The sequence below is a fragment of the Amphiura filiformis genome, chromosome 17, assembly GCF_039555335.1.
Source record: "Amphiura filiformis chromosome 17, Afil_fr2py, whole genome shotgun sequence".
Lineage (NCBI taxonomy): Eukaryota > Metazoa > Echinodermata > Ophiuroidea > Amphilepidida > Amphiuridae > Amphiura > Amphiura filiformis.
Genome location: NC_092644.1, coordinates 244,942 through 260,017, shown reverse-complemented (window position 1 = coordinate 260,017; position 15,076 = coordinate 244,942). Strand labels below are relative to the sequence as shown.

The 15,076-nt window shown below is 37.8% G+C and overlaps 1 protein-coding gene across 1 annotated transcript; it reads right to left on the bottom strand.

The window, feature by feature from the left end:
* Positions 1 to 4,745: 4,745 nt before the first annotated feature.
* LOC140138286 (hematopoietic prostaglandin D synthase-like) lies at positions 4,746 to 13,495 on the bottom strand. The gene is made up of 5 exons (XM_072160199.1): positions 13,363 to 13,495; positions 7,788 to 7,880; positions 6,416 to 6,534; positions 5,558 to 5,662; positions 4,746 to 4,916 (listed from the first exon to the last, which is right to left on the bottom strand). Exons 1-5 carry the CDS (start codon positions 13,493 to 13,495, stop codon positions 4,746 to 4,748), a joined length of 621 nt encoding a protein of 206 aa, XP_072016300.1.
* Between the last annotated feature and the right edge of the window lie 1,581 nt (positions 13,496 to 15,076).

Here is a 15,076-nt window from a genome sequence, read left to right as displayed (position 1 = left end):
ACCCCCTTGTTTGTTTTCCTTTCACCAAAAGACCCCCTTTTTAAAAAAAAATTGTGGAAAATTCTGATAATCTCTCACTGAATGACGTACCCCGTTTTTTCATATTTTTTTTTTCAAATTTGTTCGAAATGTTTCAAATTTGTTATCAACTTTTATTTCTTGACCCAAAATTTTTCCCAGTCTCACTGAATGGCCAACTTTTTGGTCAGAATTTCCCAGTCTCACGGAAAGACCCCTTTTTGGAACCTTCTCACTGAAAGACCCCCCCCTTTTATCGGTGTCTAGGCTCTCACCGAAAGACCCCTAGTTTCAAACTGCTGTCCGCACATTCCCGTCACTTCCAAAGTCGAGTGCCCCCCACCCGAACCGGGACCAGGAATTAGGTATGATGCCATGTCGTTGTAACGCTTCAAATCGTGCAATTCTTTGTAGCGCTTTGAAAACGCGGATCTCATAGGCACAGAACGTAGCAATCTTCAAGGGTGAATAAAAATTATATACGAGTGAACAATATCATCTGCATTTTTTGATGCGAATCATGCGATTATAACTTGCAGGACATTCTCATGTTTGTTTTGGTATAAAGAGCAGAGGCTCCTGAAGATTTTGAATAGGGGGGCAAAATATTTTGCCAGCTCCGAGACACTTTTACATGAATTGTACCTGATATTTTGAATTATACCCAAAAATAATGAATTTTACCTTAAAATTATGAATCTGATCCTAAAACTATGAATTTTACCCTAACATTCAGGAATTTTACCATAAAATTATGAATTTTACATCAAATTATTGGGGGGGGGGGGCTCTAGGGTGCTTGGGCCCCCTCACCAAAATTATTGAGGGGTCCGGCCCCAGGCCACACCCCCCGGTTCGGGAGCCACTGAAGAGTATTGATATAAGACTAATAATTTCAAAGTTGTGATTTTAGTAATATATACAAATGTTTTGAGAAAACGTCTCATTTTTGTTGATGTCAGTGGACGGTTGTAAATGGAATGAAATAAGAAAATGATCAATGGCGCTTAAGGTACCCTAACGTTTTGATATGTTATAATTTATGTTTTGACATCATTAGTTTTACTTTTTTTAGTTATTTATCTCCATTTGTTTGTACTTGGAATATTCTCGAAATTTAATGGAAAGACACTAAAGACTAAAGTCAACAAATATTACAACCGTATAACAAACAGGCGAGAATAGTAACTTTCTGCACAAGATTTGCAATTTAAAGAGAATTAGTCATTGCTCATTAAAATGAGGCTATTATATGGGCAACATAAGTGTGCTCTTTCATTTAATGACATAAAATTTAGAAAATATTGTAAGGATCACTCGCGGTTTTGACTTTTAAAACCTACATTTTGGTTTAAAATGTGCTTGGATAGGTATTTTTCAACAGATTTACCACATTCGCCTTGCTATAACATTGAATTGCGCTATCTGTTGACCTGTTTTTAGGGGAAAGTGTTAGCTTTCGTTTGATATAAACAAAATTCTGATTGGATGAAGGGAACACTTGAGGTTTCGACAAAAAACAATCACAGAAGCTTGTTTTCCAGCTAGAAGCTCACAAAGGTCTTACGATGCTATGCACTCAACCGTGTAGTGTAATCAAAGACTGTGTAATCAAGACTGCTTGCTTGGAAGCTCTTGGACGAAAATGTGTGCTCAGGTGTATCGAGGTGGAAACTGTGTATAGATGGTTTATAAGAGAATCGTTTTTGTATACAAACCTAATTCCATATGATAGTTATATAGACGTTCCTTAAAATTAAGTGGCGGCGCTATTACAGTAACCATCTATACAGACTAATGAATGATTCAGATTGGCTTGTGGTAAGGTAATGAGCTATATTTAGAAATTATGTAATATGCTGTAATATGCTATAATCATTTAAGTTTATTCTAGAAGGGTAACAAATTATATCTAAAGTCTGGATAATAAATGATTTTGCCAGCAGACCATAATTGTGTGAAGTATTCAAACTTCGGTTCGCGGTTCTTGTGTCTTGGAGAGAAGAAAATACGCCAACAACGTAGTGAAAGCCAATAGTGCTTGATTGTCTTGTCGACTCAAAGAAGTGACAGACTGAAATATCTCCATAAACGAACTGTGGTTGCTGGACTAACATAGTGTGTTACGCTGACTGTCAAGTGGAGCAGATAGCTTACTCATGAGATCTCCGAGAGAGGATCAGACGGTATATGGAGTTACCATAAAATCTATAGAAATCTTGCGAAAATACTCGGGTGAATTTAGAATTAAAATAGTATACATATACACAGAACGTCATAATTTATAATATGAATATGAAAAGATTGCCAGAGTACCAACTGGGAACTCAGGCATTGCAGTGACACTGGACCGTTGATCCAGCGACCGGGGCTCAATCCCCGCTGAGTCCTGTTATTTTCTCTCTCACAATGTTCATATGTCAGTGTACTCGAGCCCCTAACGCGTCATGTAAATCATTATTTCTCGGGGTTGCGTCATTTATTTCCGATCCTCGCATATATTAAGTGTATCTCGCATTGTCTTATGCCCTGTTAGGTTGAAGCATAAATACCGCCCTCTTCTTCATTATTTAATATTAATATAATTGGCGGAGACATAATGAGAGGGTTATCACGGGGACTAAGTTGAGATTGCCCGAGTACCAACTGTGAACTCAGGTAGTGCAGTGGTTAGACTCTGGATCGGTAATCCATCGACCGGGGTTCAATACCCGCTGAGTCGTGACTTTTTTCTCTCAATATTTTCATTATGTCAGTTTGCTCGAGCCCCAAACACGTCATTTAAATCATGATTTCTCGGGCTTGCATCGTTTATTTCCGATCCTCGCATATATATATAAATTGTGTCTCGCATTGTCTTACGCCCTGCTAGGGTGAGGCATATAGGTCGCCTCTCTCTTCCTTATGAAAAGAATTTGACAGTTTAACGTAGAAAAAAAACCACATTTGATTACATTGCTTTTCCAATAATGATTTCTTTTATTAAGCCACCGCATTTCCATCTTTCGTTTGATAGTATCTGCAGGCCTATGAGAATTGGGGAGTTAAGTGCTTGATTATGGGAAGATAAAATGGGCTATACCATTTAAATCGACACTTACCCTGTGGAAGACTTGGTAAATATGTTCCACATGGGAATACAAATTTCAAATGGAATCGGCACATTTACCAACATTATTTGAAACTCACCCTCCCTCGATCTGTGGAAGATTGAGGTAGAATATTTCTCAGAGGTGTATGCAATTCAAATATAGCTGCCTAATGTGTTAATTCCATTAGAAATTATACTACTCTGTGGAATCTATTTCCAAAATATTCCACAGTGGTAGTGTAGATTTAAATAAAATATCCCAATGTGCCGCTATGACTATGTTACGATGAAAAGGGTTTGATACGATTATGCACATCCCACCACCACCCCTATTTACCATTTACACCATGCAAGGACCCGCCATCTTACAAGGTTCTCCATGCAAATGCATGCATAAACATGCATTTTTTCGCCTTTTTTGCACGCAATAATGCAACACGTTTAGCCGAGCTCGTTTGTCGAATCTACACCTAGGAAATGATTGCGTTTCTTATAAGTGCACAAGAGGAGATCACGTGATTGAAAAGCATCCCAGGAGTTCGAATTGATGCGGATTCCGTCACCATGGTCACCCAATGATGCTAGTGCACATTTTAATGGGCGCTGCTTCAAATCACAAGCGATCGTACACAATTCACTTGTAAAGAGAAACAGTTGCCTCAACGCGTTGACATCACTGGCTAAAACTACCGTAAACAAGCTCTATATAGACGAATCCAATTTCACGCATTCCCACACCTCAATGGCAGCCATAGCTGGATTCCCGTCGGCTCCATCTCACCTAAAATGTGAAATGATACCCTTTGGAGGGTATTTAAACTGCATTCTATCTGCCGTGTTACATGTAGACAAAAGAGTTTACAACACAAAAGAATGTAACATCAAGTTTTAAGCGGCCTTAATCCACCCAATTGGGCAGTCACAACACCAGTTTGGTGCTGCGGGGACCCAGTAATGGCCGACCAAATCCTGCCCATGACTCGTTGGATTCGTCTATAGTAAGGATGTCAAGCATATAATACTAAGTAAGCCGAACTTAGTGAGACCACGTTTATCATTGGGCTATGCATACGATTTGATGTATGACTTGCCTTACCAATTCAGCAAAACCTCTTTTTAATAAGGTCAAAAGAGAGGTTGTCTCAGACGACCGCGAGCATAGTTTTTATATTTGCATAGATAGAGCATAGAGCATAGATTTAATTTTGTTCATGTTCTGAGATCATTGTTTTTAGGTGTCAGAGAAACAAATCTAAGTAAGTGGAAAAAGGGCAATAAAAGCCATAGTTTTTTGTGCATATCGCGTAGCCTAATTTGGTAGTGGAAAAAACATAACGATTTTTTGTCTAAGGTACGATCGTAAGTATCATGAAAATGACCACATGCCCTTGAAGTACGTTTTTTATATTTTTTAAATTAAATCTTCAACATACTTACGTACTTTTAATATAAGAGTTTTCCAAAACAAGATAAGTCCGTGTTGCATGAATTTGGATAATTTCAAATTGATTGTAATCGTAATTTAATTATGTACAAAAACTAACGTATAATATTTTGGACAATATAAACAGCTAAAGCATACAACACATGGACCTATAATAAATGGTTTTGGAAATTAGCCCGTTTATTTAATTCACTACATTTTAGTTTCTGGTCTCTTGGCTATCCAGGCTGCAATCTTAGGTTCTTTGAAAACTTTGTCCTTGTGTGCGGCCAGTTTAGGAAAATCTTTGTATGGGTCATCCAATGATAAGAAGGAACAGAGATGTTCGAAGTTTAAGATTATTGCTATGTCTGCAATCATTATCTGGATAAAGAGGAGATGAAAGTAAGAACAAAATAATAACAAAGTAATAATGTGTGATTTGCATAAAAAATAGATTCCTATTTAAATGTTAGTTTTCACTGATAGCTACTGATCGCATTGTCCCCTTTTAATTTCGAGCCAAACAAATGAGAAATTGATATTTCATTCCAGCGCCTACAATGCGTGTATTTAGCTCGCCGATTATTATTATCATGATTATCGGGAGTTCCATGCATGCTGTTTGGCGTAGCCACGCGCAGCTGATGGGATGTACAAACAAGACGAACTTGTTTATGATGATTCAATACACAAGCAAGCGATGTATTTATTCAGCTCGGTTCGGTTTTACTATTAAAATGTTAAATTTTACTGTAATTAGAGCACTTCAGGCTTAGTCTTTCACAGGGCATTTATGTACACCAATGGTCATTACAATGGTGCAAAAAGTATAAAAAAAAAAAAAAAAAAATTGAGGGCGTTGCTGTGGAGTAAATCACAAATTATGGCTTTAAGGTAAAACAAATATAACTATAAAACAAACAAACTAAATGAAAACCTAGCAGTGATAAGTTTAAGTTGTACTTTCAATTCTAGATAAAAAGTAAGAAATACCAAGATTGTCAATACAAATCACTGCTTACCCTCTTCCCAGCAAAGAATTCTCCACCGTTGGCTACAAGGAAATTTTCAATATACTTCAGCTTGGTTTTAATCTTTTCCTCAAATATGGATTTTTGCAAGGCTGCCTGTGGGCACAAAAAGTGAGAAAAGTCATGTTAGCTCAATCGATAAGGCGTTTGACTACGGTGCGAGAGGTTGCGGGTTGGAACCCTGACGGTTGAAAAGCACGTTCTCGTGTAAAAAATGAGTTAGCTTGAAATTCCCCTAGACAAGGAACCTACTGCTAATATATAATTGCTTCGCTGTAAATATAACCCGTACAAAACTCGGGGAGCTGATCCTGACTGTGATGGTCAATTGTTGAATGTCTAAGATATCATTGAAAGGATCAAAGAGGCAAAGGGGAGATGGGCGGGACACATAGCTCGTAGAGACGACAAGGTAAAGACAACAACGAAGATGGCGTGATGATCTCACATCCTATTTGGGTACAACCTGGGCAAGAGAAGCACAAAACAGAAGTAAATGGAAGCTACTTGAGAAGGGCTACATCATACAGTGGGTGACACAGCCTGTGAGGTGAGGTGAGGTCTAACATGTCTCAGGGTGTGCGCTTCTAAACAGCAACATTTTTTTTTATTTCTAAATAATATTATCCAACAAAAGCATACAAAATTCTTTTGGCGTGTGGGGCGGGGTGAGTGAAGGGCATTAGTGTAGGGGTGTGTTGGGATGTGTAGGGGGGTGTACTGTGTAGGTGGTGGGGTGGGAGAGTAATTATTGTTAAGTTTTGACATCTGTCACATATTCATAAATAATTGTGGCTACCGGGACCGGGACTATGTTAAGGTACCTGTCAATTTAACAAATAAGCCTACCTTTCGCTTCGCTTCATCCTTTTCCTGAAATACAGGGCCTATGTCAGTGGCCATATCCATCATGGTTTCCATTACTTGTTCACCTTGAGCCATTTCTAGGTTATTGTCACCAGCCAAGTCTGTAATCAAATGGGTAAACATAGACATCGTTGTGACTTCCGTCGATTATTTATCACTAGAAACGTGGAAAGTAATGCTGTAAAGAGAATTCCTCTTGCAACCAATTGATTATGACACCTGTCCTCAATTCACTTCACGTTTTTTGGTTTTGTTTTCTTTTTGTCTTTTTTAATCTCAAGTCTTTTGTTTTGAGACCTCTGAATGCTCTGATAACGATACGGTTTGTATCAATAACGTTGTAAGATTTTGTGCCACGCTAATTTATGCATAGTATTTATATAATCAGTAAATAATTTTCACAGTTGGTTGCTGACGAATGACGAGTTGTGGCATTATGCAAACTAGCAAAGAAGGAAACACATGTGGAAGGGGAGACTATGCCACGAGGATGAAGCATGCATGTCGATGTGCATGGTGTGTCAGGACGTTAAATGAGGGCATTCCGATTTATTTTGATGTTCAAAAACAATATAAAACAAGGCAAAATGATAGAGTTATATCGCACAACAAGAACATTGAACAAGAGCGATTAACGAGATTGATGGTCTGATTGTATCAAGCATTAAATGTAAATACCTCAACTATCGCCGTTAAGGGTAGACGAGGTATTGTTGGTCGAAGCAACCTAAAAATCGATTTTCATTATCTAGATCAATATATTATTGAAAATAACACCTTGATGTTTTGCAAAAGTTCATTCTACAAATCGTATACTTTGCAAACTTGCTTAATTTATTGTTGTTAATGAGTTAAAATGTACGTTTTACAAAAGTGTTGTTGTTTCAGCCCTCTTTACAACGTAACTCAAGAACCGCAGCACCTATAAAAGTATAGCTGTGATATTTTAATTCTTCTACACGCTCGCTATGAATTGAGCAATGCATTTTTTGCCAAATGGTGCGCCTGAAATAAGGTGGGTGGTAAATAGCTGTATATCGACGGCTAAAGTATGCCTTTTGTGCACTAGATTATAGGCGCCATATTGCATGAGGGTTAGAGTTCATTGGAGAAATGTGCCAGGTTTAGTAGATTAGGTCACCCAGGCACTCTAATTCACGAGTTGTAATACCGGTTGTTTAAATGTTCTTGATTCCCAATTACTAAATATAAGTATAGTACTTTACAAACTATCCATTTTTAATTTTGCCCCCCCCGGTATGATCATGTATTGGGTTTAGGGTCTTTGTTAGGGTCACGGGGTTCCAATATAGCTTTGTTAAACATCGTTTTGTCATTACTAATTATTACTTACTACACTCTCGTGCTACATATCGAGCAATGGCTTGGCTTTGTACTATCCTCTTCCCATCGACTTCCAGGACTGGTAAGGCTTCAGTAGGCATAGCTGTAGAAAGAAAGTGTAATACATGGATCCTGTTAACAAAGACAAAGTATTTTATTCAGTGCATGTACACAAATCTGATGATTGGACAATCGCGAGATTTCGAGTATACACCATAGGAGGCTTAAAGGCATTCCTACAATGCACTATGATTGGGAAATTTGATCAATATAACCTAATTTTAAAGGCAAAGTCCCCATTGCCACACACACAAAATGGTCATTTTAAAACTGCAGCCAACGAGCTAATAGTTGAGACTTAGGACTGACATTTGATTTTCTTACAGGAAACATTCATATTGTCTCACTGCATTAATTTTATTCCTAAGTCTCGATGTTTTGAATGTTAAATAATAGGATGAAAACACCAGATATTTGCACACAATCCCAATGCAAGGCATGATCAACTGTACCATATGTGTATAAAAGCCAGACATACAAGGTCAGAAACCCCATTGGGTTGTGGGAATGTCTTTAAACATCCTCTGAGTATACACCAGGCACAAAAAGAAACTCGTCATTATAGTCATCCTTGCTGTTCAATAACTTGATAATTTTGTATTATTCTGAAATATACATTTTGTTAATTGGACTTTTCTTTTTCATTTGATACCCTGTTCGTGAACATTGAGCAAGAATTGACCAAGATATGCGCCTCCAAACTCTCAAACCCCCAAATGCAAAGTTGCAATTTTAACGATTCAATTGTGCCTGTTACACTGTGTGCTTTATTGATTGGCCTGTGGTGCTTGTGTGCAATACAACGATGCGTTCCCATTGAAAATCGTTGAAAATGCAACTTTTGATTTTGGGGTTTGAGGCTTTGGAGGCGCATATCTTGGTCAATTCTTGTTCGTTTTTCATGAACAGGGTGTCAAATGAGAAAGAAAAGTCCAATTAACAAAATGTATATTTCAGAATAATCTAAAATGATCAAGTTATTGAACAGCAAGGATGAATATAACTGACGAGTTTCTTTTTGTGCCTGATGTAGATGAGTTGACCCCAATGTTTATCAACAAAGGCAATGAACTGGTATATAGATATGCTTGAGTACACCCCATGAAACCACTACACTGTTCAATAGCCTTATTGTGATGTGGAGTTAGGATTAGAGTTAGAGTTAGGGTTAGGATTAGGGATAGGATTTGGGGTTAGGGTTAGGGTAAGGGTTAGTGTTAGGATAAAGGTTAGGGTTAGGTTTAGGATTAGAGTTGGGATTTGTTTGGTATTCTCTAACACGAAGGATACACCGAATAAAGATCTGGTGGAAGGGGTTAAGACAAAATCTCAAACAACTACAATATCCAAACCCAGGGATGCTGAAGAACGTTACTCCAAACTATAAAGTTTTTCGGCACTGTGAGTAGCTCTAGTAAATGAATAGTAAAAAATGGCCAACACTTCACTTTCAAAGACAGAACACTGCTAAAAACATTTGTTTTCTTCAAAAACATCCTCCCCCTACCTGGAAGTTAAATGGTGAGTCCCTAACCGTGAAGAGGAGTAATTCCATTGGAATGACTCCTTTTTGGGTGTTGGAGATGTTTTTAAAGACACACAGGAGAAACACAAATTAACCTCCATCATGATAATAATATTAATTTTATTTAGTGTGACCTAAATACACATAGGCGAGTATAGATTTAATCAAATTGTTATGGCGCTATTTTCTTTCTATATTTCCTCATTTAAATATATCGCCCCGCGGTCTTTCATTCATCAATCTTGCACGCCTATTGTCCTACGTAGTCGATGGCCATTCACGGAAGGAGAAGGACCGCAAGCGTATTCAATCCGTAATCTATTATGTTGTGACACTTTGTTGATTTGATGATGCGGAATTAAAGATTATTGTGAAGTTATATTTCTGTTCGAGTATTCAGCAAGTCTTTCCCCGTCTAACTGTGAGATCCATTGGCCATGTATCAAAATCAAATAACTGGCTAGTGGATTTCATATCAGTTTAGCTTCATATCAAAATAGCCAAAGTAAGTGTAAAGAGCGTGACAAATTCTTGACAAATAATTAGAAAAGTCTCTTAATAAAATGGCAAAGACAGCCTATTTCTTTTCTTTATTATGTTTAGATTAGAATAATAATGGGTTAAAAACTAGTTCAGGTATCTATAGGTTGATATTTTTTTATATAGGTGTATGAACTAGAAGGGTAAAATTCAACATGAGAAAAAAATCTAGGCATGACTTGTTGTACTAGGTTAAAGGCCACTCCAAATATCTGGAAAACACATTGGGAGCTGTGTAAAGTTTGGATGGTATAGAGGTGAACATTGACTTGGTTATATTTTAAGCCTACTTAATTGGGTTGCCCTTGTAAGTTTGCCTGGTCAACTGGATGGGTCTTTAAAACGAAATACAGTAGGTTAATTATGCGACCTATATTTGCTTTCAATATGTGACCTATATAATATTTGACTTCAATGGTACTAGGTTAGATTACCGTGAATAAAAAATCTGAATGAATGGTTAAGACTTTGTCAGATAACCGTAATATTGGCAATATAAATCGTCACCTTGATCTTGTTGATGGTCAAACAATACACCGCAGTACGCCATTCTGACTTAAGTTTCTAATAGTGTTGCTAGAATAAAATAAAGTAACGCTAATTTAATGCACATCTGATGTTTAAAGGAATATACATGTATAATGAATATTAATTGCATAGATGCTATAAGAATACATACTCGCATCACAATTGATCTAGTTTAAAAGTCAGAGCATATATTGTAATGTATACAAGCGTATGTTGTTTTAAATTTAATGAAAATAAAGACTGACAACATGGAAGTTGGGACTTTCGGCCGAACAGATTTTAAAAATCCTATAGTTGAATTGGACAATAAGCTTGTAATATCTAGCATTGTTGCACATCCTTCGCGCTGGCTTTTGATGGTGGCTTGGGATGATTTGAGGTAATCGAGAGATGAGTCTGTTATGTATTCCTAACTATACGTAAAAAGAGACACGTACTTTCAAGGAGACGACAAGTGCATACACAGCTGTATTTATAAAAACGCATGGACACGTGACAGGAGACATGATACTTGCATGTACACCTAGTGATATATTGTTCCTGACTGTATTGTATTGCGGACTAGGGAAATTGTGCAAGACGATGTTATGCATGGCGTATGGTGGTGTGGTCTAACCATGACAATCAGAGCGGGTATGACCAGAGACCGTGCATGTAAACGAAGCAAGCTAATTTACACAACTATAATAGAAACGCATTCTACATTCCATTCAGTGATTGAAATCAATCGAAGGAAAATTTATTTTCACTAACCATGACCATGCATATATACATGTATTATATTCAGGTGAATCTTATTGGAAATCAGGTGAATCTTAGTATCCTCTATTGACATCAAGGGTCCCCCTGGAAAGGGTGTGTACTTGAAATACATTTTGACAGGGGTGTACCGCTGGAGCTAATAAACCCCTAGGGGTGGGGTTGGCGATGTACTTCTGGATAGACCCCAGCTTAATTGTACCCTGTGACCCACTTTTTGTGTTACTGTACTACTTGTACCCATGACCCCCTTTAAAAATTTAGGTATTCAATGACTCCGTTTTTCTTATTTCCTGCTATCCATTGACCCTCACACCTTTTTTAATTTCCAAAATCAAATACCCAATGACCCACTCAGTGTGGTATTTTTGTTCACCTGAAGGGATAAATGGTATTTCGAGAAATCAATCATCCAATAATGCTTTCAATTGCTTGATTCATATTCCCAAGGAGGCCAAGTTGTGATTTCGCAGTTTGGCACTTAATTTTTCTCAAATCGGGACCCATGTTTAGAGATTTGCAAAAAAGCGACTCATTAGAGCGGCACATCCCCTTATACAGAGTGGGCCAAAAACAACTTTACCCAACTAAAAAGTTTCATATGTCAACATTAAAAAGTCTGCTTCAAATTGTTTTTACATATTCGTAAATAACATCTTCTTAAGAGTATTTGGTGAAAAAACTATTCAAAAATGTATTAAATTAAAAACGTTACGCTAGTTTTAAATCAAAGGGTCAAAATTACCTTTGTCCACGCGAAGGCCTAGTGGCTGTCGCTTCGCATCACTTGCAATAGCGAGTTCGATAGAGAATGAGAACCACTTATACGCACACATTTGTTCAGCAATTTTGTATAACACAATCAAATAAACCAAATATAAACAATTTAAATGTCAAGCTACGATATTTCGTCATGATATGCAGCTTTCATGCTGCAAGATATAAAAACAATTCTCTTCAAATATGCGCAAAGCAATTGGAACCTCCCTCAGACCTCATTTTTGTCATTACGAAATGTTTATCTAAAAGAAAGTTTGAAGTTATTGCACTTATTGCGTTTGTCGTATGTTCGGCAAGTTGTTGCGTCGACTCTGGGGTTAGCTGCAAGTTCCCTTTGAACCGTTGCAGCATTTGCAGCTGAACGGCCAGTTCTTGGATGTCCGCTTCGTGTTTCCCCTTTGCCTCTATTCATCACACTTCCGAAGTTGTGAAAGTTGTTCATATGTATAGAGTTATGATAGGTTTCTCTTACGTTCTGGAAACGAATCCGAAATTGACGCTGCACTTCCAAAAAGCTTTCTGTTCTTACGTAGGCCTATACACCTCTGCCACAGAAGTCCGAGTCTCTTGTGTTGTGAATTGCCTTATCTTGACACTTTGAAAACCTATTTAGAAATAAGGCACGCAGTCACAAAATGCACGAAGGCATTTTAAATTCAAAAATTGCTCCAGGTGAATCCTTTGTAATTGTGTAATTGTTGGTCAATGAGAGGAGTGAAGTTCGAGTACATGACAAGTAAGTGGGGATTAAAATCGATTGAATTTCGTTCATGCATGTAAAACAATTATCACTTTTCAAAGACAAGCCAAACGTGTTTACTTACATGTTTAATTACTTGTATGCCTAACGCATATGTTTGCCTTATTCTTAGCAATTCGAAACATCCCATTGAGTTACGTGTGGACAAAGTGATTTTTGACCCTCGGACGTAAAACTAGCACCATTTTGTTAATTTAGCTTCTTTTGCTTTCATTTTTTCATCACGTACTCTTAGGAAGACATACATTTAGAATATGTAACAATATTATGAATAGCTCTTCCAGAATTTGAGCAACCAGCCTCTGAAATTGGGTAAAGTTGTTTTTGGCCCACACTGTACTTATGAATGTGAGTACACACCCCATCTCTCCCTCACTACCGATGGTCACCACACACATATTGAGTGGCTCTAAACAAAATCATGTCGGAGATGAAATCAAAACTCGACCGGCGGTTGACCGGTGGTTCCGTGCGGTTGCCATTGTTTAGAACAATAACAACGGACGGAACCGGCGGTCAATCACCGGTCGAGTTTTGATTTCATTCCTAGGCTAAAGAGTAATTATATTTACTGCTGCAATATTGTACATGTAATAACAAATTAATTATGCGATACTCAATTTTAACACTTACTTGGTTTTAGAGCAGGCCAGTTGGCACCTTCAATACGATGATCTTCATACGCTACCCCAGCCTGTGCAAACAGAAGCCGTGCAAACTCAGCTCGGCCCTTCGCATTAAAGTAAATCAGCTTGTAATTCGGCATTTTGGAGGTTTGATTTGACACCACTCTTACTGAAAATTAACACACTATACAATGCCGAGTTAGCAGCCAAACTGAAGTCACTCCGCAGCTAGCACAGCGTGAAGACTTTGTTTTCACTCCCAAACTCGGGGGTCACTCCCATTGTGAAAGTGCTAGTGACGCGTATGTAAGACTGTTGTTAAAACTCCTTTTTAGCATCACTATCACCAAAAGACCCCTTATTTTTCAAACACACAACTAGCTGTGACCCAAAGAACCCATGGTATTATTTAATTGGGTGATACCAAAGGCCCTTATTTTTCAATAACTTTCATTTTAATCATTGATTTCCCCTTACATGCCTTATTACCTTGATTACAGTGCAGGAAACCATTTAGAACTATAAATGTTGGTCTCTAACCCTAACCCTAACCCTAACCCTAACCCTAACCCTAACCCTAACCCTAACCCTAACCCTAACCCACTAACCCACTAACCCTAACCCTAACCCTAACCCTAACCCTAACCCTAACCCTAACCCTAACCCTAACCCTAACCCTAACTGTATAGGCTATAGACCTAGTTGGTAGTTGGAGCAGGTGTGTAAAGGGGCCAGTGCTGACTGATTGGATCAGATAGTTGAATACAACTGAGTACTGCAATGTAAGTTCCTTTAGTGTAGTATGTTCTTTATATGAATTTTATTTTTTTGATACATGTGACCGTACACGACGAATGAGCCGTAAATTCCTCCCCGGTCAATTTGGGTTTATTTCGTGTATAGAAAATATATATCATAGGCTTTAAAATGGTATATCATTTATTTGACTTGAACTTTGCTCCTTCATCAAAATGTTTTTGTTTTTTTTCGTTTCTACACGTGTTTTCTTTCCACATTTGGTGGTAATAATATGAAACAATCATAATTGGCGGTCATTTCAAATCATCCCAAGTCAACGAGATTCAAGAATGTCCTCTCATTGTTAATTGTTGGTTGTACACAGACATAGACAAAATGCAATACTTTGTAATCCACCACTTGAACAGGATTTAGCCAAAGCAAACAAAGACCAGAGCTATTAAGACTTCTGTAGACATCTAAGCTTATTATCCTCTTCAACAATAGATTTATTGATTGGTTTAACAGATGTGCGGACTACCAAAATGAGATAGATGTCGCGCCAACTTGAGGTACCGATGAATACGACCTTCATGCGCATTTTCCACTGTTTTACACTAAATACAATTTAGGACATTTACGGCTCATTCGTGCTGTACGGTCACATTAAGTTTGGTAATCTTTGGCCAAGCTCTCCCTTTAAAAGGGATTTTTATTTAGTTTGATACTATTTTTAGAGGCGATATAATATCATTGTACATTATCGACTTTCTTTATCTGCGTCAATAATAGAATATCGATTTCAATCGAATTGAATGCATGTCTCCATTTTGAGTTTGTACTACACCTCTGAGCGATCAGCGATCGATTTCTAGCCAATCAGATACGGTAGGCCTCCTTTTCTTGCGTTCGGTGAAATACCAATCGCCCGTCGCTCACCAACGGAGTATTAAGTTTATATTTATAACACTGGCTGTCGACAC